This window comes from Zootoca vivipara, chromosome Z1 (assembly GCF_965207765.1).
Source record: "Zootoca vivipara chromosome Z1, rZooViv2.hap1.1, whole genome shotgun sequence".
Taxonomy (NCBI): domain Eukaryota; kingdom Metazoa; phylum Chordata; class Lepidosauria; order Squamata; family Lacertidae; genus Zootoca; species Zootoca vivipara.
Window position 1 is genome coordinate 20,915,377 of NC_142583.1, and position 25,456 is coordinate 20,940,832.

The 25,456-nt window shown below is 42.9% G+C and overlaps 1 protein-coding gene across 7 annotated transcripts in view; it reads right to left on the bottom strand.

Moving 5' to 3' along the window:
• Positions 1 to 25,456, bottom strand: part of CRACD (capping protein inhibiting regulator of actin dynamics) — a 119,488-nt gene that overhangs the window by 57,888 nt on the left and 36,144 nt on the right. For 3 of the 7 annotated variants that reach the window (XM_088660927.1, XM_088660926.1, XM_088660928.1), the window contains exon 1: positions 498 to 642. The exons of 2 other annotated variants lie outside the window; for them this stretch is intronic. In XM_088660927.1, the coding sequence (XP_088517053.1) occupies positions 498 to 582 (85 nt within the window). In that variant the 5' untranslated portion in view covers positions 583 to 642. Of the gene's footprint in view, positions 1 to 241; positions 645 to 22,186; positions 22,271 to 25,456 lie in introns of those variants that run through there. 2 more of the 7 variants (XM_088660929.1, XM_088660931.1) reach the window with 2 other exon arrangements.

The window sequence follows — 25,456 nt, forward strand, 5'->3', positions numbered from 1 at the left end:
GAGAAAGGCGCTATATATTAAGAACAAGACTGGAGGCATTAAAACTGAAGGCCCTGCCACTGCAAAAGCTAAATGGAAAGCATTAAAATATCTGCCCTCAGGTTTTAAAGATTCACACTTGGGTGTCAGGACCATAGCTGCCAAGTCTCCCGTTTTTCGCGGGAAACCCCCGGATTTTAATCCGTTTCCCGCTGTTATCCCGAATAGAAAAAAAAACCCAGAAATCCTCCAGATTTCCTACCTGCCAGGGAGGCTCCATTTTGGGTGCCGCTCTGCCCATGTCTGGGCTCCCGGAAATCGGGCAGAGCGACTTCCGGTGCCGCGCCGCTGCTGATCCCGCATTTTCCAGTGGGAAACTTGGCAGCTATGGTCAGGACCAGACTAATATTTAGAGGGGGGGGGAGGACTATATGCAACGACCAGTATGTTGCAGAATTAATGACAGTAGAATTAATTTTTTTGTGCAACGCACTGCTTTGTTGCCGAAGGAATATTACCTGCAACAGATACTAAGCAGAAGTGTGGAAGGGGGAGTTGCAACCAATTTATTACAGTATTTAAATTTCTTAGCGGGGTAGCCATATTAGTCTCTTGCAGCAAAAGCAAGAAAAGTCTTGTGGCATCTTAGTAGGCTAGCACGTTAGGTTTTGTCAACTAAAGGCCACTTCATCCTGAGTTGCAGGTGCATATATACATTGGGGGAAGGGGTGGGTTAGTGAACAGCAAGGTCAGAAGGAAATTAAATTCAGAAAAGTACAGGCTGTGACCGTAACCTTATTAACAATGGCCTATCACAGAAAAACAGTAATTAGAACACAGACATCCTGGCATTGGTAGGACAATTAACACCTGTGGTTTGGTAAAAATCCATTGTGTGGATTCAGACAGACAACATTGTGTCTGCCGAAATGAAATGCATTCCATGAAAGCTTATGCCGTGACAAATTTGTCAGTCTCGAAGCTGCCACAAGGCTCATTGTTCTTAATATTTAAATAGTGATATCAGTCAGTATCACACAGATGGCTTGGCTAATGACAAGGTGGGGCAAAGATGGGAGGACTGGGCAAATATGTTGATTCAAGTTTTGCTTGTTTGAGTCAAAGCTATGGGCATCTGGGAGGTAGCTTCCTCATATCCCAGGGCAACTGCTGCCTCTCTGTGTTTATGGGCCATGATACCATTTACGCTGTAATGGCATTTTGGTAAATAAAGACCACTCCCTAGTTAGAGAGTTGTACGTTTAACTCAATTTAGACACCGGTGAGCCTAAGTTAGGGCTCGGAAACTGTAGCAGCCCAGGATCTCAATTCTGTCTCAGAGCACATATAAGACCAAGTCACTGGTTAAGTGCAGATGCTCAACAAATCACATTGTGAATGTGGGGGGATTTCCCTGCTTAAATGTGTGCAAAAGTGCAGGGATACTATGGCTAGCCTTGTAGTACAGTACAGTATTCTGTAGCTGGCGTTGTTGCTTCAACCCTAACTGTTGATTAGCTCTGCACTGCTGCAGCTTATTGTTGTTGCTTCCTGCTTTAATCAATACCTTAACACGGGAATAAAGGTTATTCATACTGATAAAGGCATTGTTTCCAAAAGGTTAATAAAGCATCCTCCCACCTCCTGCTTTTTGGGGTTATTTTAGGAAAGAGGGAAAGGGTTAGAAAGAAGATTGTGTTGCTATTAAACAGGACACTAAATAAAGGGTAAAGGGACCCCTGACCATTAGGTCCAGTCATGACCGACTCTGGGGTTGCGGCGCTCATCTCGTGTTATTGGCCGAGGGAGCCGGCATACAGCTTCTGGGTCATGTGGCCAGCATGACTGAGCTGCTTCTGGCAAACCAGAGCAGCACACAGAAACACCGTTTACCTTCCCGCCCGAGCGGTACCTATTTATCTACTTGCACTTTGACGTGCTTTCAAACTGCTAGGTTGGCAGGAGCTGGGACCGAGCAATGGGAGCTCACCCCGTCGTGGGGATTCGAACCACCGACCTTCTGATCGGCAAGTCCTAGGCTCTGTGGTTTAACCCACAGTGCCACCCGTGCTATTACACTATTATATGTAATTACACACACACACACACACACACACACACACCACACCAACACACAGACATGGCAACTTCAGAGTTTCTTACTCTGCAGTTTCTTACATAAGCAACAACGAACTTTCTATTACAGTGCAGCAACCCCTTTTGGGCTGGAAGAAGATTCCAGCCTGAGGTTTCCCCACCCCATTTTCCCGTTTCCGTCCAGTACTTCCTAGAAATAAACAGTCATTTTCTTAATATTAAAAAAGTGAGCCTAAATTTTATTTACATATTAAAATGCATACTTAACAGCACACACCAATTAAATACTTTGAAAACTCAGGAAAACTTTGAAGGAATAAATACTATAAAATAGGTAAACAACATCTGAAATAGAAATCATACACTTAAAATCTGAATGTGAAGAAAAAGCAGGAAGGACAAACATTTCCTTAAGACAGGTATAGCAATGAGACTCCATAATAGCTTGGAAGAATCAGATTCTCACTCTGTGTCACCTGCTATAGACGAGCATAGAGACAACCAACTTAGTAACCAGGTGGTTAATGTAGGGAAGCCTTATCATTGGATTAGACCAGGCATCCCCAAACTTGGGCCCTCCAGATGTTTTGGACTACAATTCCCATCATCCCTGACCACTGGTCCTGTTAGCTAGGGATCATGGGAGTTGTAGGCCAAAACATCTGGAGGGCGGCAGTTTGGGGATGCCTAGATTAGACCCTTGACTTTTACCACATACAGTGGTACAGTTTTTGAATGTCTCCGCTGACCAACATTTCGGTTTTTGCATGCCGTAAACCCAGAAGTAAATGCTTCCGTTTTCGAACACGCTTCGGAAGTCTAACAGCTTCCGCTGAGTGTATATGTTATTTTTCTCAATTTTCTCTATTAAATTTGCAGACCGCCATTTGCGCCTCGGTTTTCGAATGTTTCAGAACTCGAACAGTCTTCCGGAACGGATTACATTCAGAAACCAAGGTACCACTGTATTAGAATACATGGCTATAGAGCCATCACACTATGGTTTCACTAATACTGACAAATGAGCAAAAGCGTGGGTCTATGTTTCAGTGTCATTTCCAGGTTCGGTGTGTTGCGGTCACACACACAGGGCCGTCTTAAGCACCTCCGGCGCCCTGGCGCTGTGGTGCGACGGATCCCTCCGGCGCCCCCCCCATTTCCCAGCGCGACGGGCAGGTGGGCAGGCGCTGCTGCGTGACGGGCGGGCGGCCTCAGCACGCAGCGCTACTGCCGAGGGCGCTTTTGCGCGGAAGAGCGGCCGGCGGGCGAAGCTGCGATGCGCCCCCTGGCGGGCCGGCGCCATGGCGCCCTGCGCCCCCCAGCCTGGCCGTAGGGCCGGCCCTGCACACACATATTGAATGAGCGTTAACAGGGGGCTGCCTGTATATTCTTTTAAAATACATGCTATTTTAGTTCTGTAATTCTAAAAAAAGGGGGGGGGAAGAATAGCCCTACCGAAAGAGAAAGAGAGAGAGAGAGAGAGTGCTTTATCCCATACCAATAAATGTATGCAATCTTTGTCTTGCTGGAGATAAGCTATCAATTTTCCATGGTGTGCTTGAAACCACTTTTTTAAGCTGGTTGTCGCTAATGGCCTGCCATACAGGAGTTGAAGAGAACAACTCCACTGCTTTGCCAAATTTCTAATCAGATGCAGATGTGCAGTAAAATTCTCATCACTTGCCAGAGCTTTGAAAACCTTACCACACCTTGCTATATTACTTCTTGATAAACGGTTATTTGAATTTACCTATAAAATCCCCCCCCCCAAAAAAACCACTAGCAATGAGAGCAGCTACAATTGATAGACTGAGGAGAAGAATCTGGAAAACACTGCTGGCCAGGATTATTATTATTACGTGCCCACCGTATCACAACTTTTCAAGAGAACAGAGCCATGAGCCATGCAGTACTACAGCACAACAGCAGCAGATGGTATTCCGGATCTGTTCTTGCGTGGGCAACATAATCTGCCTATAAATCTCATCTTATTATTGTGAGCTGCTTCGAGAACCACTATGTTATACAAATATTGTAAACAAACACTGCAACAGCCTATATTTCAATTTCTTAAGCCAGTCATTTTCATTTTGCAAAGATCAAATAATTGTGAAGGCAAGTACACCTGGGAAGTGTTGGGTGCCAAGAGTTTTGTAGGTGCAAAATTCAGGGTGCTTCTGTGTTCAACCCAGTTTAATCAAACCTTGATTTATTATAACTTTTACTAAATCCAATAATTATGGGTGCCCTTGCACCTTTTAAAACTCTGCCACCCCAAAATGTAACAAGTGCACTTGTGCTAAACCATATTATCTGTCAGACATAAAAACCTTTACTTAATTAAATTCAAGATGGAAATGGAAATAGCATGAAACTAGATATAGTATTTTTCCATTTTTCTGTCTGATCCATAATCCCATTACTAAAGCAATATTACAAAATAAAGCATCTGATCTCTCAACAGATTGCAGTTCCTGTGCCTCTGATATCGCATTACTCAAACACCAGGGACAAATTAATGAGAACATTACAGCTAAAATCACATTACCCTTCAAAATGACTAGCATTATTTTTTTTTAAAAAAAAACCCCTCCTAAATACATTTTTAAATACAAAATGGATTGAGAAGATTCTAGGAAGGTTCACATGTAACTTAAACCATGGATTAGTATTGTGGTAACAACCCAATTACCGTATTTTTCCGTCTATAAGACACCCCCATGTATAAGACGCCCCCTAGTTTTTGCGGCAACAACCAATCGCCAGTCCACGCTAGGCACTATCCATGTATAAGACGCCCCCTAATTTTTGACATTCTTTTAAAGGGAAAAAAACCTAGTCTTATACATGTAAAAATACGGTATTAACTGGCTTTTTGTTCTCCCTCTTCCCCTCTCCTCTGGGGTAACCAAAAGGAGAAGCTTCTGCTTACATTTTAGATTAGGGGCCTTTGGTGTCTTTCGGAGAGTCTGTTACTTAAATTTGCTTTGGGATGTGTGCAGGCTTCTTGCTCGTTTGTGGGGCGTTCCAAGGATTGCCAGTTTTTCAAATGGTTAAATTGTGGCGCTGACAACAGTTTATTACATTTCCAGCGTGTCCCTGGGCCCAAAAAAGGTTGGGGGACCCCTGTTCTACCACCCTTTAAGGCTCAGCTATGTGCAACACCCATGCCTTCAAAGAGAGATACTGTCCCCAGGAATACATTGCTTCTAAAAAATAATAATACTTCCTATAGCAGTGATGGCGAACCTATGACACGCATGTCAGACGTGACACGCAGAGCCCTCACTGCTGGCACGTGCCCCATCGGCCCATTCGCACTGTTGTTGTTGGTTCCCCCCCCATTTGTTCTCCCGCTCCTCCTACAGCTTGTCTCCACTAGAGCTTGTCTCCGCTACAGCTTGTCCCCGCTGTTGCTGGTATCCAGAGATTGGGTTTTTAACCCTTTCTGTGCTGTTTTTTCCTGGCGCTTTGGCAGACTGATTGGGTGTAACAGCGTTCATTTTTTAATCCATTCTGTGCTGGTTTTTTGGTGCTTTGGCAGACTATGTTGGTGCTGCATGTTAGTTCCAGCGAAGGTATTATTCGTTATTTATTTCTGTCCCCCCCCCCAAAAAGCACAGCAGCTTTGGGGCATCCCCCCCAAAAGCAAAGCAACTTTTGCACACACCCCCAAAAAACCTCCAAAACTTTGGTTAGCAGCTCCCCCCAAAAAGCTCAACAACTCTGGGCACTTTGTGATAAATAAGGGTTTTTTGGTTTGACTAAATACAGTTATATATTACAATTATACCTTTTTGTTATTTAAACTATAAATATCGCGAAATTATGGGTTTTTTCTCGAAGTGACACACCACCCAAGTTATGCTCGTTTTTTTGGTGAATTTTGACACACCAAGCTCAAAAGGTTCCCCATCACTGTCCTATAGAGATAACTTACCCAACGTCAACTCACAAGGCTTAAACAGAGAGCTGCAAAAAATTGCAGTGGTTCCCTCACTAACAATGAGGGGATGTCAGAAGAGACTCAAAGTTGTCTAGATGATATGTGGCTGAAATTCTAGAAGTGCAATCAAGTATTGACCAGCAAACAGGAAAAGTATCCTAGCTGTTTAAGCTTTCCTATTTTGTGGATGTTACTATTGCTTCTGAAAATTATACAGATCCCTGGTGCAATTTGTTCTAGTAAACCTAATACCAACCAACACACATAATAGGAAAATAAATGGCTCACCAAGATTAAAACTGACTAACCAGAAACAATATTTGATTTATATAAATTTTACTATGTGCTTTCCACTCTAGAGCTAAGTGAATAAAAGCTCAGGGTCAAGGCCGGCTTTCTCACTGAAGAACACAGTATAAAAATAATTCAGTGCAAATCAAAGAGGCCTTTAGAAGCAAATTCCATGACCTAAGGCTCCCAGCCTTCACATTTGACAAGCACGTTCCAGTATTTTATGCACTGTTCAATAAGCAACACATTTTATCAATGCTTGCCATAAGAAATACTGTATCTCCCCGATATATTCTTGCATTTTCAATAACAAATTCTGCCGTATTGCCATTTCCTCTGCCCCCATTACCTTTCACTGCCATATTTCACACCCACTCTTGGCCCTACTGTTCTCAAAAGAGAATAGAAAAGGAAGAAATGGGCATGTGTGGGTGATTGGGGATACAGAATTAACTTCATGAAGTCAACTCCTCACTCTCATTCCTATATTCGCACATTTCTTTTAAATTGTCAGTCTTTCACTGACAATTTTTGCCTCGTGACAACATTTGAGGAAATAATATAGCACCCTTAAAAAAACCCAGTTGATTAAGCTTAGTTTTAATAATTACATAATGTAACTATGAAAAGCCATTTAATAAATGAATAAATGTATCAACCCGTTACTTGAAGCAAACACTTCTCTGCACATATTGCTAGGTCATGGTTTATCAAACTATGGCTTATTTGATCGTCTGAACCCAGCAAGCTAACTTTGGCTTGTTTGTTGCCAACAAAAAACAATTTGAAGCTATAGTTTGTTATTGACCTACGAACCTTGATTTATCTACAGCTTGGTGTTACGTGTGAACCCGGCACCCTCTCTTAACCACTCTTCATTTGGCCACTGAATCCCAGATGCTTACCAAGCATCAAATGCATAAGCAGCTGCAAAACAAGCTATAGTTAGTCTGACCATCAATGGGACCATTTGTGGTTAATCCATAGTTTTTTTAAACAGATATGGCTTAGCCATATGTGCAATAAGGCCACTACCTTCACAGGAGACTGTAAGTGGGCTAAGAAGTATTGGCGCAATGACAATCCTATTTCAAAGCAAACAGCTCAAAGAAAAATGTATCCCAGAGAAGCCATCATTTAATTGCACCGTTTTGATCTATTGAAGTCTGTAGCAATGAAGCGTCATCATAGGCGTACTATAGCCTTGGAATTTTGCTTTTGTGGGACCCCAAAGCATAGCTGTCAAGTTCTCCCTTTTTAAAAGGGAAATCCCCTTATGCTGAATAGGCTTCCTCGTGAGAAAAGGGAAAACTTGACAGCTATGCCCCAAAGAATTGCTCCCCAGTTCAGTAAATATTTAGTCATTCGCAAAAAAAAAAATGTTTAGTGTTGGGTAATCAGGAGTCACAGCAAATGTTTGGCTAAGTTTGATGGGAGTGGCATGCCCAGAGCTGATCCAGGATAAGATGAAAACATGGTACTGTACTGGCATTAGAAAATCACTTCCCTACAGGCAGTGTAGGCTTGTGTGTTGCTTTTATGGACAGTAAATTAACTGTAGATTGTCTACTTATGATGACCCAACCTCCTAGTTTACTCTACCCACCCTCTGCAGCCTCATCCCTTGGCTCAAACAAGGTGCAGCAGACTTCAGCAGCACAGCCTAGCCAGAGAGCCATGTAAAACATTAATAAACCAGCTGAATTTTCTCTACTTATGTGTGGGAGTGTTCCAGCAGACAAAATAACTGGGAGCCGGCATAGATTTTTCCTGCAGCAGTCATATGCCAGGTTGGTTCACAATAAGTGAAAAATCCAGTTTTCAAAGGCATCCAGTTGCAATCATTTGTTTATGCAAACATTTCTGATATGCCAGCATTGAATACCAAAGATTTGTAGAGGCAGATGTAATTTTACAGCTATGAATTTAATTGTAAATTGTAAATAAAATCTGGAAAGAGTGAATGTTAACATTTATCGCAAGCAAAATTCTGTATACAATAAAATTATAATTTTAACTGCCCTTGTTTTTCTAGCTATCAAACAACATCAGATTACTGTCAAAGAGGTTGCCAGATTTCCCACGGCATGCTGGGAAAATCCTTTTATGTTCTGAATGGCTGCATTTCCCCTCATCTCTCTTTGTACACACAAAGCTTTTTATAAAAAAAAAAGTCAAGAAGCCATGTAAGCAAAAGCATTCAATAGGAAAACCTACTGGATTTAGAAATAGCTTTCCACAGTCATTTATTCAAAGGCAACATTGCTAGAGTACTTACAGCTTAACTATGAAATATTAACTTAAGAATGGTAAAGTAGGAACTGTAGTCATTTTGGTATAGATACTCTGAAACAACTTTGGTTAATATACAGTATTCACAAACGTTTATCTGAGTGCTTATTGTTGCTTTGTTTTTATGTAATAGTTGCATGTCATAGGCTTTTATTTAAACAAAGATATAGCTCAATGCCACAAATAAAACAGCTTAGAGATGAAAATGAATAAAAATAAAAACTAAGTTAAAAATTAATAATGGTAAAGTAGGGCTCCTATTTTTCACAACAGTCCTATTTATTTAAAAATTGGTAAAATACCTACAGTGGTACCTCGGTTTTCGAACACCTCCGAAGTCGAACATTTTGGAACACGAATGCCGAAAACTCGGAAGTGCCTTGGTTTTCGAATGTTTTAGAATTCAAATGGACTTCCGGAACAGATTATGTTCAAAAAGCGAGGTACCACTGTATTGTGAACAATGTTTATATGTGAAGGGAAAACTAGCACACAGCATAATTCCATGGAGTCCCCTATTGATGGGGCTAGCAATCGTAGGTCGTGGGCAAGTTTTGGTCAATGCAACGATGTTCATGGTGCACTGTTAAATTGCCCCCCATAGGAACAGGTTACAGTCATGAGTATGTAAAGGGGTGTGCTTGGAACTATTGCTATTATAGGAGCTCACTTTGCTTCCTACCATGGTAATCCAATGTTCTAGGAAGAAGTCTCACACGCACCCCAGCCATGCCCCAAATGGTCTCCCATTTACTTCAGCTCCTCAGAGAACTCAATACAGGCCTTTGAAATCAATCAATCACTATATTTGTGGTGGCAGCTGCTTACCGCAGCTGGTGGGGGTGAAAGGTAGGAGCAGGTAGCACCAGGGGTCACAACAGCCATTTTTATCTGTTTCTTGTCATGGTTCCTTGCCCTTGCTTTAAACCAAAGTAAACACAGCATGCCCAGTCTTTCGGTTGCTTCCTGAGCAGTCTCCAAAAAGGTGTTTTGGCTAAGCTCCCTTGTCTCAGAATTGCAGAATTCTGGCTGACAAGAGCCCTGAATAAATTCTGATTGGCCCAGAGACACCAATCAGAAAGAAAACTGGGCAAAATATTTTGAAGTGCTTGCAGGGGATTGGCTAAGGGCATAGGTTTTGATTTTAAAATAAACCACTTGATGCATTAACTGTGTCCCTATTGGCTAGGTACTGGCCAATCTCAAGGAAAGAAGGCTACCTGGATGGGTATGGATAGTCTTCCTGAATATTTTAAGATCTCTTCCTCTGAAGAGTGATGGAGGCAGGGTTAAGTCATGGCGACGCAGACCCCAAGAAGGAAGACAGGCACAGAGTGCATAATTACGTGGGCGAAGGAGAAAGGAAGAGTTGGTCTCAAGTTCTGGGCTTAAAGGGCAGGGGGCAGACCTTGGCAATATGCCACTCTGTACGAGGTCATTTGATGCCCTCCCCCCAGCCCTCGTGGCACTGGCTTAAGCCAGGGTTTGGGAAGGAAGCGTGAGGCTCTGGCAGCATCTTGGAGACCTCTTCTAGGACCCTGCCTGAGCCCCCACGTCTCCTTCCCAAATCTGGGTAAGTGGACTTTGAGAAGGTGCCCTCTTTGGCTGAGTGCCCAGTGCAGCCACGCTGCTTGTACTGCCCTAAAGCCACCCCTGTAAAGGGGAACTGTGGGGTTGAGGGAGGCTGCTGTTGCTGTTCCTTTTGCTCTAATGAGGCAACCATCCATTTGCCCGCCTTGTGTATGAAAGGAGACTATAGGGTTAGTGTGTGTGTGTGTGTGTGTGTGTGTGTGTGTGTGTGTGTGTGTGTAAAGCAAACAATGTCTTGCCTATTTAAAAAAAACAAGCGACCAGGAGTGTTGCACAGAAACCACACAGAATGCAAAAAGAAAAAAAGTTTGTTCTTAAAAGATTCATTGCAGTTTAATGTGTTTTGTCTTGTTCAGGAACATCCTACAAAGAATTTGGGGAAAAAATGAAAAGTCAGTCATACGGTAGACTACAGAAATAACACAGTTGTAAATAGTATTATTTAAAATACTCAAAACACTGGAAAAGTAAGTGTTTTGAAAAAGAAAGAAATTCTAGCCAGCATTTAAAAATAATATGTTAATAGGACAGCATTTCAAAATTCTCAATTACAGCAAAAAAGTCAGTATTTCTCATGGTGCCAGACAGAAAACAGATATTTCATGGACTCTGAAAGTTTGAGGTATTTGTTGAACTAAGGTTTGAAATGGTGACTTATTAAAGTTTACTTTAATAATGTTTTTTAGATGTGGACACACCAAGCTTTGCTCCAGCCTCTCCTCTGCCTTGCCCATTACGAGCTGCCCAAGGGAGGAGGCCGGCAGCAGTGGCCATGGGGAGGCGATGGAGAGGCAGAGTGATGCTCCCTTGCTGCTGCAGCCACTGTCGTTCAACCTCCTCCCTGAGCTCTGGCCAGGAAAATAGGGACATCCCGGGATCAAATCAGAAGCGAGGATGGCTTTCATCATTCTGGGACTGTCCCTGGAAAAATCAAGAGACTTCCAGGGCGTGAAATGTGTACTCCGTATGTATCAGTGGCTATCGAAAGCAGTCAGACATAAATCAAAACCTGCAATCACACCATCTCCACTTACGTTTGGAGAATTTGGGATACTTCACAGCAGCTACCGGTAGTACTGTAATGAGTCATTCACATATCTTAAAAGAGGAAAGGAAGCCTGCGTCGCTGCCTATGGTACCATACAAAGAAGAGAGCTTTAAGTTCACCCGCTTGACAAATGTGAATCTTTTCCTTTGTATTCCGCTAACACCCAATACTCCCACGCACACTGACAAAGCAAACGCTTCTTTATTATTCAGGTCTGCGGTGCAAGAAGCCAAATAATCATTTAATTTACAGTTCTGAAGAAGAGAGTAGTTAAGTACTCCAACACATTCAGATGTCTTTAAGAAGAAAAGAAAAGAAATATCTCTCTGCGTTGGCAGCATTCCTGAAGATTGTGGGCACAAGTTGCCTGCTATTAATGGGCAGTTGATATCAGAGGCCCTATTGTATTGCTCGCTTGTATCAAGTGTGCCATGGAAACAAGGAGGCCTCAAAAACACATGAACTGAAGCCAGACTTTGAGTCAGGTACTAACATAGCAGGGAATGAACTAGCAGGCAGATAAGATTTGCTTCGCTTGCCAGGCGAATGGGAGTGGCTTTGGACGTCACTGAATGGGAAATTGAGTGGGGAGGGGGCATAAGGCAAAGGGGGCTTGCACTACGCAAGCAGAAGTTGCACAGTTCAGTCCCCAACATCTGCAGGTAAAATAAACTCAAATCTGGGAAGAAACTAGAGTCAGCAACAAACAAATATTCTGCCTGGCTACTGGCATTTTTGCTTCTTTATATCAGGCATTGTGGAGTGGGGATGTCTCCCGATTCATCTGAATCTGCCAGGCTCCAATCTCCAAATCACCAAAAGCCAACAGGCGCCAGCCTTTGACCTGCAAAAACTAGCCTCCGGTTCCAACCACTGACTGGGTATTTTTAAAAAATGATAATGACAACAGTAACAATACCTCCATCTAGAGCAGGTAGGGGGAACTGGATTCCCAGCTGGTGGGCTGAATCCAGACCTCTCTTAGCCCTGTGGTCCACTTGGGGGTCACAGAGCCAATGAGAGCACCGGTGTAGCAAGGAGCGGGCCATGCTCCCCCACAGCCTGGTCCCTTACTGTTCTCGCTGGTCCTGCAATCCCAAAATGCCTAATAAATGCAAGAAAGCAAACAAAGAAGGCTGCACCAAAGGCCCATCCAGATTTGGCCAGGAGCATTTCTTGTCACATGCAGGAAGGAGAATTTGTACTTTCCTCCTCCTAAGGAGAGGAAACTTGTCCCCTTTGACCATAGAGGGAAATGAACATTATTCAAAAATGAAATAAAAAACAGGCCCATCCAAATGCAGACATCACTTCTGGGAGTGTGCTTCAGGGCTACATTTAAAGCTGCCCTGCCTCTGAGCAGTTGCTCTGTCATAAAAGAAAAAAGCACAGAGGCAGGGGAGAGTCAAGAAAAGCCCTAGGTATCGGTGTGCTACGCTTGTCCATTGTTACATTCTGTGTGCTTTCTCGAGAACACCAAAACCTACAAAACACATTGGTTGGGCTAGTGGACAGACTACTAAGGGTTATCTCCAAGTGATTTTTGTATCTGTTTTATTTATATAATTTGCTTTAAAAAATTATACCACTTAATAGTAAAAACCTATACAGTGGTACCTCGGTTTGCGACCGCAACCCGTTCCGCGGAGGCTATCGCTCCCCGAAGCGGTCGATCCCCGAAGGCATGCTTCTGTGCGTGCGCGAAGCGCCGATTGCTGTGCAGAGCACGTCTGTGCATCCGACGCCGCGGAACCTGGATGTAAACACTTCCAGGTCTGCAGCGGTCGCTCGCCGAAGCGGTCGTAAACAGAGGTAGGTGCAAACCGAGGTTTGACTGTAAGCTGCTTCCATAAAAGCAACAAGAATGCAACAACATTCAATAAATGTTTCCTAAAAACTAGAATACTGTAGAACAAACCTATATATATATCACAATTAAAAGTGGGCAGCGTACAGAACAATATTCCTTGATTTGACGCTCCTGGCAAAAGCAAAACAAAAAAGCAACATTTTTGTCATCCTCAGAATGCGGCATCAAAGTCAGCTAAATTCCATGAGTGCTCAATATTTCAGTTTAACACCCACCCACCCAAGCATTGTGTCCAATCTGGACATATAAGAATCATGCTGAAAAGAACAGAGCCTGTCTAGGGGAGAGTGACCAGAATGGTGAGGATCTGGAAACCTATGAGGAAAGGTTGAAAAAGACATGTTTGCTTGGCAGGGAGAAGAGAATAATAGAATTGTTGAGTTGGGAGGGACCCTCAGGGTCATCTAATCCAACCCTATGCAATGCAGGAATCTCAATGTGTGGCTCCCCCACCCAATTTGAAACCATGCCGGACCCTGCTTAGCATTGCAAATGTGCTAGCTAGACCAAGGGCTGTCACACTGAAAATAGAGCAGATTGCTCCAGAGGACACAACTTGTACCAATGGATGGAAACTGTAGGGAAGAAGATTTCATCTAAACAGTAAGACACACTTCTTATCAGCAGGAGACAGCTTTGCAAAAAGCAACCCTTCACATGAAGTATTTAATCAGAGACTGACAGCCATCTGCCAGGGATTCTGAAATCGTATCCTGCATTGTAGAAGCTGCACTTGGTACCTAGGGTGGATTAAATGGGCTCCAAGATACCTTCCAACTCTATGATTCTATGAATACTCATTGTGGAATATATTGTGTGGTTTCATTCGATAGGATCTGAATTAAATCAATTACCTCCTCTTCAGGTATGTAAAAAACAATAATATTGCAATCAATGCCTTGCCAAGAGATGCAACTGCATTAGGTTTGTGCATCAGCATGCTCATCTGTTAAGAAATGTTGCCTTCCTTTGCTATGTCTCTTAGGCGATAATCACTTACCCGGGAGTAAACCTCATTGAACTCAGTGAGATTTGTAGTGTTATTATATCAAAATTACTGGTTACTAATTTTTACTGTTAAAAAAACGATAGTAGCCAATAATTATAAAGGAGTCTAATGACACATGATTACTTGCAGAATTCAAAGGCATATCAAGACTTCTCAGTTTGTTTCACCATAATGGGTATGAATGACCTGCCACCAATCTGGTAATCTAGTATCAGCACAGACCAAAAAAAAAAATGTACCCAACTGCACAGTCCCAAATCTGTCAGGTATACCATTAAAATCATTTCCCAATCCTGCAGCATTCAGGATCAAAAACATGGAAATGGGAATTAAACTATTGTTATCTACCAGTTGCAAATCTGAACGCCAGTCAAAACAGGTTCCTAAATTCGACACCTACAGTTGATACTAACAGAAGTTACCAGCAAAAAACAAACACAGCAGCATAATGGGAAACAAATTGATCCTAAAACCGCTGTAGCTGAATCAGTCTAATTTGCACACATGCTTATGAAAAAGCGTTGTGAACGTGGAATGAAAAGCAACAGCATCTCAGGTTTGCAGATATGAAACACAGCAGGTTATACATTCATCAATCATTTTGCAAGAGAAATCAAACCTAAGCTACAAATCACCAGCATTATAGCAACATGCTTTTTTTTTTTTAAAAAAAAAGCAGCACGCTTCTGAGTCAGAGATCACTGTGTGCTTCATAATTCACAAGAAAGGCATTTTACTTACAAGGTTTCTTAAGCAAATTGATCATTCTGAACGGCAGGTGAGAGGCAGAAGCAGAGAGCCTTTCCTGCTTTGATCCCCTTCAAAGGAAAAACTGAAACTATGAGATCACAGATGGAAAAATTTATCCCAAAATTGGTTAAAGAATATTTAAAAGCAAATGAAGTTTGTGTGGGCACAGCCTGGTGGTTCAAGTTGAAAATACATGGGCTATATTTGGATTTCAGAAAAAAAGAAACGCCCACAGATGTCTTTGGAAAGTAAAGAAGCCTCTAGCAGGAATTGTTCCTACTCAGTAATAAGTCAGCAAGGCAGGGCTCAAATTATATAACAGGAGGAAAAGGGGGGGACCTTAACAAAATGCACAAGCCCCAACTTCAAACCTCCTCCCCAGTATAATCAAGTCATGACAACTCTATGGACTCCTAAAAAAACAGTAGCTTAAGGGGCCACCAGAAAAAGATTGGGTTGGAGACCTTTTGCCTCCCCACTAATTCAAGCACTACAGAAAAATTTAGCATTGGAATAATGAGCTTGGGCATCACAGCTACCTCAAATATTGTAAAATATATCCCATTCACTTGCTTGATAACTTAGCCTCACCACATCAGAGCGAAAACATATGTGCCTTGATAATCATGGGCTGATTGCATAGGTTGGAACTAAACTTGTTAAGGAACAGAAAGAAGGTGATTGTTGAAAATAGAAGCCCAGTTTTGTGGTACCTTTTCCTCAAGAACGTATAGTACTATTTACCTCATATCCTGACATCAGCCAGTGGCATGGAGCAGGAACAGAGGGAGAGAGGTGGACTTAACATGCCAGCACTTGGAATTGTGCTTGAGAATTGTGCTGATATAGCAGATTCAAAACTGACTTAATAGTCTCCATCCAGCTGGTCCAAGCCAATAATCATGAAGCAGTATATATTCTGCTAAAGACAGCTTCTGAGCCTTCCTCTGAGGCAGTCCCTACATATAGCATTGAGGACCGTGATGAGGCCATTTCCGTCCCAGAGGGATTGCAGTTAGCACATCAGCCTCAGCTAGTAAGAAGTAGTTGGGAGCCACAGAGGCCATTTGTCCCTTCAAAGAAAACGGCAGATCTAAGTTACACGTTGAATATTTCAGGGAAAGCGTCAACCAGCCCACAACAAGCTCAACATCACCTCCGAGCCCATATGAGTCACTTGCCGCACCCTGTCTTATCTTGATTGGGTTAGTTACAGACCACAGCCCTATTCAGGCATTAGGGCTGATTAGGGAATGTCAACATGAGCAGGAGCTGGGGATACACATGTTGACTCCGTCCCCCAAAGCCCTCATGTGAATGAGCCTCCACTCCTGACTTTCCCATATGGAGCTCTGAAGAGGTGCCTAAGGTTGTTCAAATGCAAACACTGAGAAGCCTCCACACACAATCAGGAACTCTGCCTTATCAGGGCTCCTGAGAACCACAAATGTCTTTAGCCTCCTTCCAACCCCACTGGTGGGGCATCAGAATACATGCCTCCCGTGCCTTCTCCTCCTGTTTACATTCCCTACTCAGGCTAGGCTAGAATTTCACAGCTTCAGCCAAGTTTGATGAAAAGGAGAAATAGAGCAGGGTTCCATCGGCTTAATACTTTGCCCCTAAATCCCTGGAAAACATTACTCGACATACTAATATAGATTTTTTAAAATAGCCAGAGTGACCTATTAAAATAGCAGGAGCATCAACTGCCCATCAAGCCCATTAAAAAGCTTAATTAGCTTTCAAGCTATACAAAAGCCTAGAGAAAAAGATGGCCAAGTCTTCACAATAGAGCACGTCTGCGCTCTCTGAAAATGTGTAATTAAGGGCAGTTTCCTTGTCCATTCTCTAGCTGTGTCTTTTATATAGGAATAGGGGAAAGTAACTTGGCAAACAACTCTTAGCATGACCTTTGGGGAAATGCATTAGCAGCACTGACACCAATTTGACATTTTATTTCAATTGCCTACTTCAAGGTGAGCAATAGCCTCTGGGCCTGCTAAGAGCTTCTTTAACTAAAATCTAGATATAAATCTTTCATGGCCACTTTATCAGGGCTTATGAAGCTGTTTTGTTCTCTTCTTTCAAATATACATTATCCTCAACCTTAGACAATGGAGTAAGAGAGTCTGAATTGATGCCAGAGTTAGACCTTGAACTCAAGACAACGTGTAGGTTCAGCAAATACGCACCCTGGTGAGGGGGGAGAAAGAAGTTAGCTCCAGATGCCTGTCAGCGCAGATGAATGTTAACAAAATGTAAACCAACCAAAATTCGCAAAAGATTGCAAAAATCACCCCATTAGAAACAAAGCATCACGATGCCCGGCAGTTACACGAAGGGCTGAATGTGTTGTCTGTGAAAAGAACGCCATATGGAATTAATAGGACTGGTTCCAGGGAGAGCACACTTCCCATGTTCTCCTAAAATCTTTAATCCACCTCTCCTAATGCTTTCTCAAGAACCGCAAGAGCAGTAGGGAAGATCGACTGGGGATTGCAAGTTCTAGAGCCATGGTTCCCAACGTGGCTCACGCCCGACAGGGGGGCAATTTGAGAATGAGTTATTAACAGTGAATGGCCTTTTAGGCTTCCTCCACGTGAATAGGAGTTCACTTTTTGAATAATAAGAATTATATGTCACAGGGGAGGGGGGGAATCAGGATTTTAGAGATGCTTAGGTGGGGCATGGCCCAAAAAAAGGTTGGGAACCACTGTTCTAGAACATTGTTTGGTGGGCCACACATTTATGGACCTCAGCCTGTCCCATCACATTTGTGCTAGCCACAGGAAACAGCAAAGGATTATTATGTTTAATCATAAGATAGTTATTTCTTCATTTAGGTATCAAATTGAAATTTTATTGATAGGTTATTATTACAGCTGGGCAACTCTGCAATTCATTGTCTGAAACTGGTATGATGTTCAGATCACGATACCGGCTGCAGACTTTTTGAGCTGGCAATATACATCGCAGCTCCCCAACCACCGCCAGCACAGCGCATTTTACTCCCAATTTCTTCCCTCCAGAGTGATCCAGCTCTGAGGGCCTTCTGGCGGTTCACTCACTGTGAGAAGTGAGGTTACAGGGAACCAAGCAGAGGGCCTTCTCGGTCGTCGTGGAACGCCCTCCCGTAAGATGCCACAGAAAAAAACAACTGTCTGACTTTTAAAAAACATCTGATGGCAACCCTGCTCAGGGAAGTTTTTAATGTTTGATATCATATTGTGTTTTAATTTGTTGGAAGCCACGCACAGTGGCTGGGGAAACCCAGTCAGATGGGCAGCATATAAATAAGTTATTTATTATTATGATTATGTTTATTATTAGGTGGCTCATTCATTAGTCAGGAGGAACCTGTGCAACCATTTAAACAGTATTCCAGCAGTTCCCATGCAATTATGGTAACTTTGTAAGGCCTCCACACTGATAATGGAAGATGTTTGTCTGAGCTTGCTAGAGGAGAGAGCAGTCTCTGCTGCTAATGTTCATCCTTGCACTCCAGCAATGACATAACCCTTAAGTATTCATATTTTACTCAAAAAGAGATCTGGCACCTTGCCTTCCTTGTCTAATTAAAGTTGGAGATCCTTTAAGCTCCTTCCAGTATTGTTTTTTCTCATACGTATCTGCTGACAGGTAAATTCCACTGCCACTTTTCATGGATTGGGCGGTTAAAAAAACATTCATGCACAGCCAGAGAGATAAAAACTGCAAACAGAAAGAAGTGTAAAACACCGTTCTAAGGGGTGGAAGAAAGGCAATGAATTGAGTGAGGTCACACAGCACGCTTCAACACACAATGAAATTATTCTCTTCAGCTGAATAATTTCATGTCAGTACACTGCACCAATAGTCACAGCAAAAACAAAACAAACCCACGCTATTTGCAATTATAAAGAGACAGAACCATCACAATGGCGATGGAACCTACTGCATCCATTGGCTCTCTTTATGCTTCCACTTTTTCCAGTTCCAACCCAACGGAAATTGAACATCTGCCCCAAGCATTGCTTGTGACACAGTGACCAAGGGACAAATACCAAGTACCCCTGTACTACCCTATGACCTCTCAGCAGTGTCTACACTCATAAGTTCCCTCATATCTACACTCTCAGCAGTGTAGATATGAGGGAACTTATACTAATGATCAGTGAAAAAAATGAGATAATGACCAGTGAAAAAATAACCAGGTTCAGTCTTCTATTCTGTCTCCAGTTATGGAGTCAGCTTTGGGGAAAGTTATGAGGACAAAATCTCATAAAACATTTTCCTGTGCGAAAAGGCCTTGTCATCTGGGTGATTGGGCCTTGTCAGTTGGGTGAGGGGATGACAATATGTTTATAAATTAATGCATGCAGAAAACAGAGAGGAAGTTTTTCTCCCCCTCTCAAAAAACTAGAATTTGCAGCAATCTCACCCCTTACAGTGCTACAACTCTCAGCATCTGTAACACAGCTAAAGCAATTTGCAAAATTCTTCAGGTGGGGAATGTGCTTTGAATGTATGGCGTTCTCCCCTCTGAGATGAAGTTATGCCTTCAAAGGAGAATTAGACCCATTCATGTTGAATAGACCTATCAACGAGGAAAAGTTGAGGGAGTTGGGTATGTTTAGCCTGGAAAAGTGGAGACTGAGAGGAGAAAGCCATCTTTAAATATCAAAAGGACTGTCAAATGGAGGATGGAGCTCTGCCCTAGAGGGCAGGACCTGAGCGAATGGCATCAAGGTACAAGGAAGAAGATTCTGACTAAATATCAGGAAGAACTTTGACAGTAAGAGCTGCCTGACAGTTGAATGGACTCCCTTGAGAGGTTGTGGACTTTCCTTCTTTGGAAGTTTTTAAGCGGAGGTAGGGTGGCCATGCAATGTTGAATGATATCTGTCCATGTATGATTTAGTCAAGATTCCTGCATTGCAGGGGGTGGATTAGATGGAGGGGGTCCCTTCCAACTATACGATTTTATGATTCTACGATAGCCACTGAACATCAGTTGCTAGGGAACAACAGTGGAAGAGGGCAATTGCCTCCAGGTTGCTTGTCAGCTTCCTGGAAGCACCTGCCACTGTGGAAGCAGAACGGTGGGTTAGAATTACTAGACAAACTTTCAGCCTCTCAGCAGGACTCTTACGTTCCTTCTTATATTCTTATAAAAAGCTAATCTTGTGCAAGCATTTTGAGTTTCCAGATCGGGACTGCTTCTGGAATACTGGAATATTTAGCTGTCTGTCAATTTGGGTCCCCTACCGCATCAGTAGGATTTCCATCTTATGCCCTTGGGCTGTAGTAGTACCATTGGCCGTTGACCTGGCACAAATCCTTTAAGAGGCTGCATCTTTTCTCCACCTCCTTGTATGAAGCAAGTGTAAGCAGGGCATCAATAATTCACAACTAGTGCCTTATTTCCACATCAGCAACAATAATATGTCTCTGTCTTAAGCGTGCATTTCTTGTCTCCCCTCTTTCTTAGGTAGTGAGGCTGATTTCTTTGCAGAGGTTGTGTTCCCCTTCAGGGCAGAGGAAGACAGCCTAAAGAAAAAGGAACAACTCCTTACACATACCCCATCCTTAGTTGTTTTCTGGCCTCGGTGCAAGTTGAACCACGTGCCAAGTTCTGAATTAGCTGCTGTAGCTGTTGCAAACTCTTAAGAGTAGGCAGCCGAAATCCAACAAATTATGAGCTTATATTGCAAGTATATCTGTTCAGGATTTCAATGGGAACACTTCCATGTTTAGCGCTATGGGAGAGATAACAAAACCCTGACTAAAATAGCAGCAATGGGGTACTTTTTAACAAGAGTATGTCTCTTGATGCATGAGGGTGCAAGGTTTTGAGTGACGTGGAATGCTTCATTCAGTATGTGTTAGCCTCAAAGCTTTTTAAAACACTTGCCTTGCTTGTCTTTGTGTATAGCTTATTCTCTTGGGTAAACGTGGAAATAGCTGCCTATGCTCTGCATTCCTGGTTGGAGTCATCCCATCCCATCAACAGGAAGCGTTGTGTTATGACTGGTAGTATTAATTTCACATTTAAAAGCCCATGGCTTGTAAGTAATACCCTAAATAGGTTTATGTAACAAAAACAGTTCATTGCCCTCATAATTTCAGTTCTAAATATCTACTGCGTGTCCCTTAGCACTCGACTACCTGATTTAAGAGTTTCAAGGCCTTATGTGACATCAGGGTACATAAACCAGTTGCAGCCTTCAGCTTTTGTCTTCTTGGGGTGTTAGAAAATAGGAATGTATCTTATTTAGCTCAATACAGTCGTACCTTGGTTTTTGAACAGCTTAGTTCTCAACCATTTTGGCTCCCAAAATGAATGAACCCAGAAGTGAGTGTTCCAGTTTGCAAACTATTTTTGGAAGCTGAATGTCCGATGGGCCTTCCGTGGCTTCCAATTGGCTGCAGGAGCTTCCTGCAGCCAATCAGAAGCTGAGCTTTGGTCTCCGAACATTTTGGAAGTCAAACGGACTTCTGGAACAGATTCCGTTCGACATCCAAGGTACAACTGTATTATCCAGTAGGGCTGTGCACCAGATTGTGCTGAATCCCCAAACAAATTGGGATTGAACCCTCCTGCTCACATTGTGATGGGGGGGGAAGTATCGTTTCTTCCTCCCCACCCCTTCCCCTCCCAACTGTGTGTTTAATTAGGTTTTTAAAAAATCCTAATTGAACATTAGCCCCACCCACAGATTGATCCAGGACAGAATCTGGGTTGGATTTCCCTGGGTTGGCCCAGTTCAAGTAAGGGCTGCTCAGGGTCCCCAGACTGGGCTGCCAGATTGGGTTGGGAAGAGCTGTGCACATTCCCATCCCAATTATCTTTGCCGACTGGTAGTAGCACTAGCTAATTTCAGGCAGGATTCCTTCTCAGGCCTACTTGGAGATGCGACAGATTGTGAGTGGGACCTTTTGCATGTAAAACAAAAGCTCTTCTGTGTCTATGGTGACATTAGACTAGTTCAGCCACTGGTTACAGACAACATTTGCAGCTGTAGGAACCTGTGGGTCTCTCTCTCTGCTGTGCAGATTCTGCCCCCCACCCCCTTTCTTAATGCTTTGGTTGGTTGGCATCTGTCCATCTCAGGAGACAATGGAGGAGTGCGCCTTTTGGGGTGAAGTCAAAAGGTTGGAAGGTTACATAGTGCTGGTGTTTTCCCAAGCAATTTCCAAAAGAAAATATGCACCATAAAATCAATTAAAATAACACGGATGTGAACATCCAAAAAGATTAACCAAATCTCAAATTCTGTCTCTTTAATTTGCATCCCAAAGCAAAAGTTTAGAGTTGTTGTTTTTTTCCAATACCTGCAGCATTGCTACCCAGGCCCTCAGACTGAACATTGTGTTCTGTATCTCTTTCATCTGTAGCCATGGTTTTGCTAAATGATACTGAAACAAAATTACAGCATGACAAAGTTTACATCGATTAATCATGGAATTAACGCCATTAGAGTGCAGGCTCCTTTCAGCATTGTCTGTTTAACAATGAAATGAACCATACTTTAGCTGGGTTCCCCCCGGCCCAGAAAGGCAATGTGCAAGAGACAATGGCTGCAACTTATTTTAATTACCTTTCCTTTTTTACACAACACGGGAATGGCGATTACCTTTCATAAACAATGACGAGAGTTGTAGTTTTTCTCGTTTATACCATCATCAGGCAAAACAAATGAGCTTGGGCATGATAAGGTTTGAACTGCGTAATTGTTTTTTCCCCCCATTACAACAACTAGTTTATGCCAGCTGCTCACCTCCCCAGGAGCCACAGGGAAGGGAGGGAAACAAAAAAAAGCAGCATGCTGGTTGCAAAGAGAAATGAAGGGTGTGGGACTGGGGCAAACAGTGGGAAAGAGGAAATGCTGAAAGAACTACTGAGAAAAGGAATGAGTAAGAATGGGAAAGTGAGAAGGAAGAAGGAAGGAAAGTGAAAGGAGGAGTGAAAGTGAAATAGGGTTTTTCTTCTTTTCTAGCTCAAACTCTCCAAAGTTAAGTGTCTAGAGCTGGGGGCACTTAAAACTACAAGCTGGAGCCTGAAGCATAGCAGATACCTGCCCTGGGGACAAGGCAAAAGGGCAAGGCTCCCATTTATACCAGGTCTGGCCAATCCAGAGAATTATTGCAGAGATAAATGTTGCAGACCCCATTCCCTTTTACCCCTGGAGAGAGTGGTAGGGAGTGAACAAAATAGATTACAAAAGGGTGTGCTGGATAAAATAGGACTTTAAATTTATTCCCCGCCACCCAACTGGTTTGGATGACTGTAAGGAGGAAAAACGGTGACAAGGTCATTCATGGATCAAAAAGGAAAAGATGACTATGAAGGAAACATACCGGTAGAAAATAGATAGCTTTAATAAAGCAGAACTAAATGTAGGCTTTTCATATTTTGCACCAGACAAAGGAATTAAGACAGAGTAGAAAATATGCCTATGTGTGCCTCTCTCTGTGTATGAAACTATTACCAAAGAGGAAATGGAATAACAGACTTGAGAGACTAGAGGCTTGAACAAACTAAAGAGGATTTGTGTGTGTGTTTGTGTGTGCATGTGAAGAAAGAGAGCAACAGTATACCAACATACCAAACAATTAATGGCAACAATGGGTTTCAGCACTATAGCAACATGCAATAATTCAACAGACAGCTGCAAAATGAAAATTATTCAGTGTGCTGTTTCATATCGTGCTGCAGCCAATGAAGGATTCTTAAAAAAAAAAGATTTATCTGCATGGTGACATGAAATAAGTATCGTGGTAAAGTAGATGTATAACTATGGCAATCTGGAGTAAACAGGATATATTTATCCACTTGGCTCCAAATATTAAAAACTGTAGGTGATCGGGAATCAGCATATATTTGAAGGAATGCAGAAACGCCAACACAACTTGCATACTGATTCAACATGCTTGCAAAGAATTTCCTTCCACCTACAGCAGGCATCTTCTAGTATGCATGGCTTCCAGTCAGACAAAAGTACAAGTTATTTCAGTTGCAAACATAAGTTAATGCAGGAATGGTTTTGCTTGGCGCACTGGGAGGCAGTAGTGCTGCCAGGGTAGCACTTTGGGGTAGAAGCCCAGGACCCTACTCAACACAATGAGTAGGAGAGCTGGCTCATCACACTTTACCAACTGAGTAAAATGATAAACATTACCATCTAAACCAGTGGTCCTCAACCTTGGGCCTCCAGATGTTTTGAGACTACAGTTCCCATAATCCCCGACCACTGGTCCTGCTAGCTAGGGATCATGGGAGTTGTAGGCCAAAAACATCTGGAGGCCCAAGGTTGAGGACCACTGATCTAAACAACTAAGTTGAGAGTCTAAAAGCTGCCTAACTGTACCACTGGTATGTCTGTGTGAGAGAGAAAGGGAGAATAAATGCCACTTAGGGAAAACTAAAGGGATCAATATTCGTTACTTTATAATATATAAAGGACCAAAATTAGTCTTCTGCAAAATGTTTTGCTTATATTTCTAAAACTTTACTTGCAGTGCAAAACCCACAGAGTTCAATAGCGCACACACAGAAACACTACAATCAGAGTTTAGGACTGCACCTTTGTACTATTTGTAGGGAACATGCATCTTCCAATGTCGCAGGCCATAATAGTGCCTTCAAGTTAGGAATTCAGTTCATGAGAGAAAGAGCAGTACTGTACTGTATAGACCAAATGTATCACTTCTCACAGTCCCTGCATGAGAACATTGAAATGGTACAATCCCTGTGTAAGAGCTAGGCCACCTCAACTACACATATCTAACCAACATTACCATTTAAACCTCTCTCTGCTTCTTCTAGACTAGAGGGACCCAGGTGGCGCTGTGGTTAAACCACTGAGCCTAGGGCTTGCTGATCAGAAGGTTGGCGGTTCGAATCCCTGTGACGGGGTGAGCTCCCGTTGCTTGGTCCCAGCTCCTGCCAACCTAGCAGTTCGAAAGCACGTCAAAATGCAAGTAGATAAATAGGAACCGCTACAGCGGGAAGGTAAACGGCGTTTCCATGTGCTGCTCTGGTTTGCCAGAAGTGGCTTTGTCATGCTGGCCACATGACCTGGAAGCTATACGCCGGCTCCCTCGGCCAATAATGCGAGATGAGCGCGCAACCCCAGAGTCGGTCACGACTGGACCTAATGGTCAGGGGTCCCTTTACCTTTACCTTTACCTGCTTCTTTACACCCTCTTTATATCTGTTAAGAAGCAATTCCCTCGCCATACAACAAATTTCATTCCCCACCCCCTTTCCAGTTCTCCAGGCACCACAATAGTTGCGAGCTTACTCTCTCTAAATCATGTTTAACTAGCCACAAAATTAGCTGAAGTAAGCTCCCTTTCCACTGCCATATATACACTGGCTCTTTGATCTGCCCTGAAAGTTTATCTGCTTTATTATAGAGTACCTAAAAAAGGTAAAGGAGCCCTGACAGTTAAGTCCAGTCACAGACAGCTCTGGGGTTGCAGCGCTCATCTCGCTTTACAGGCCAAGGGAGCCAGTGTTTGTCCACAGACAATTTTTCCGGGTCATGTGGCCAACATGACTAAGCCGCTTCTGGTGCAATGGAACACTGAAAACAGAGC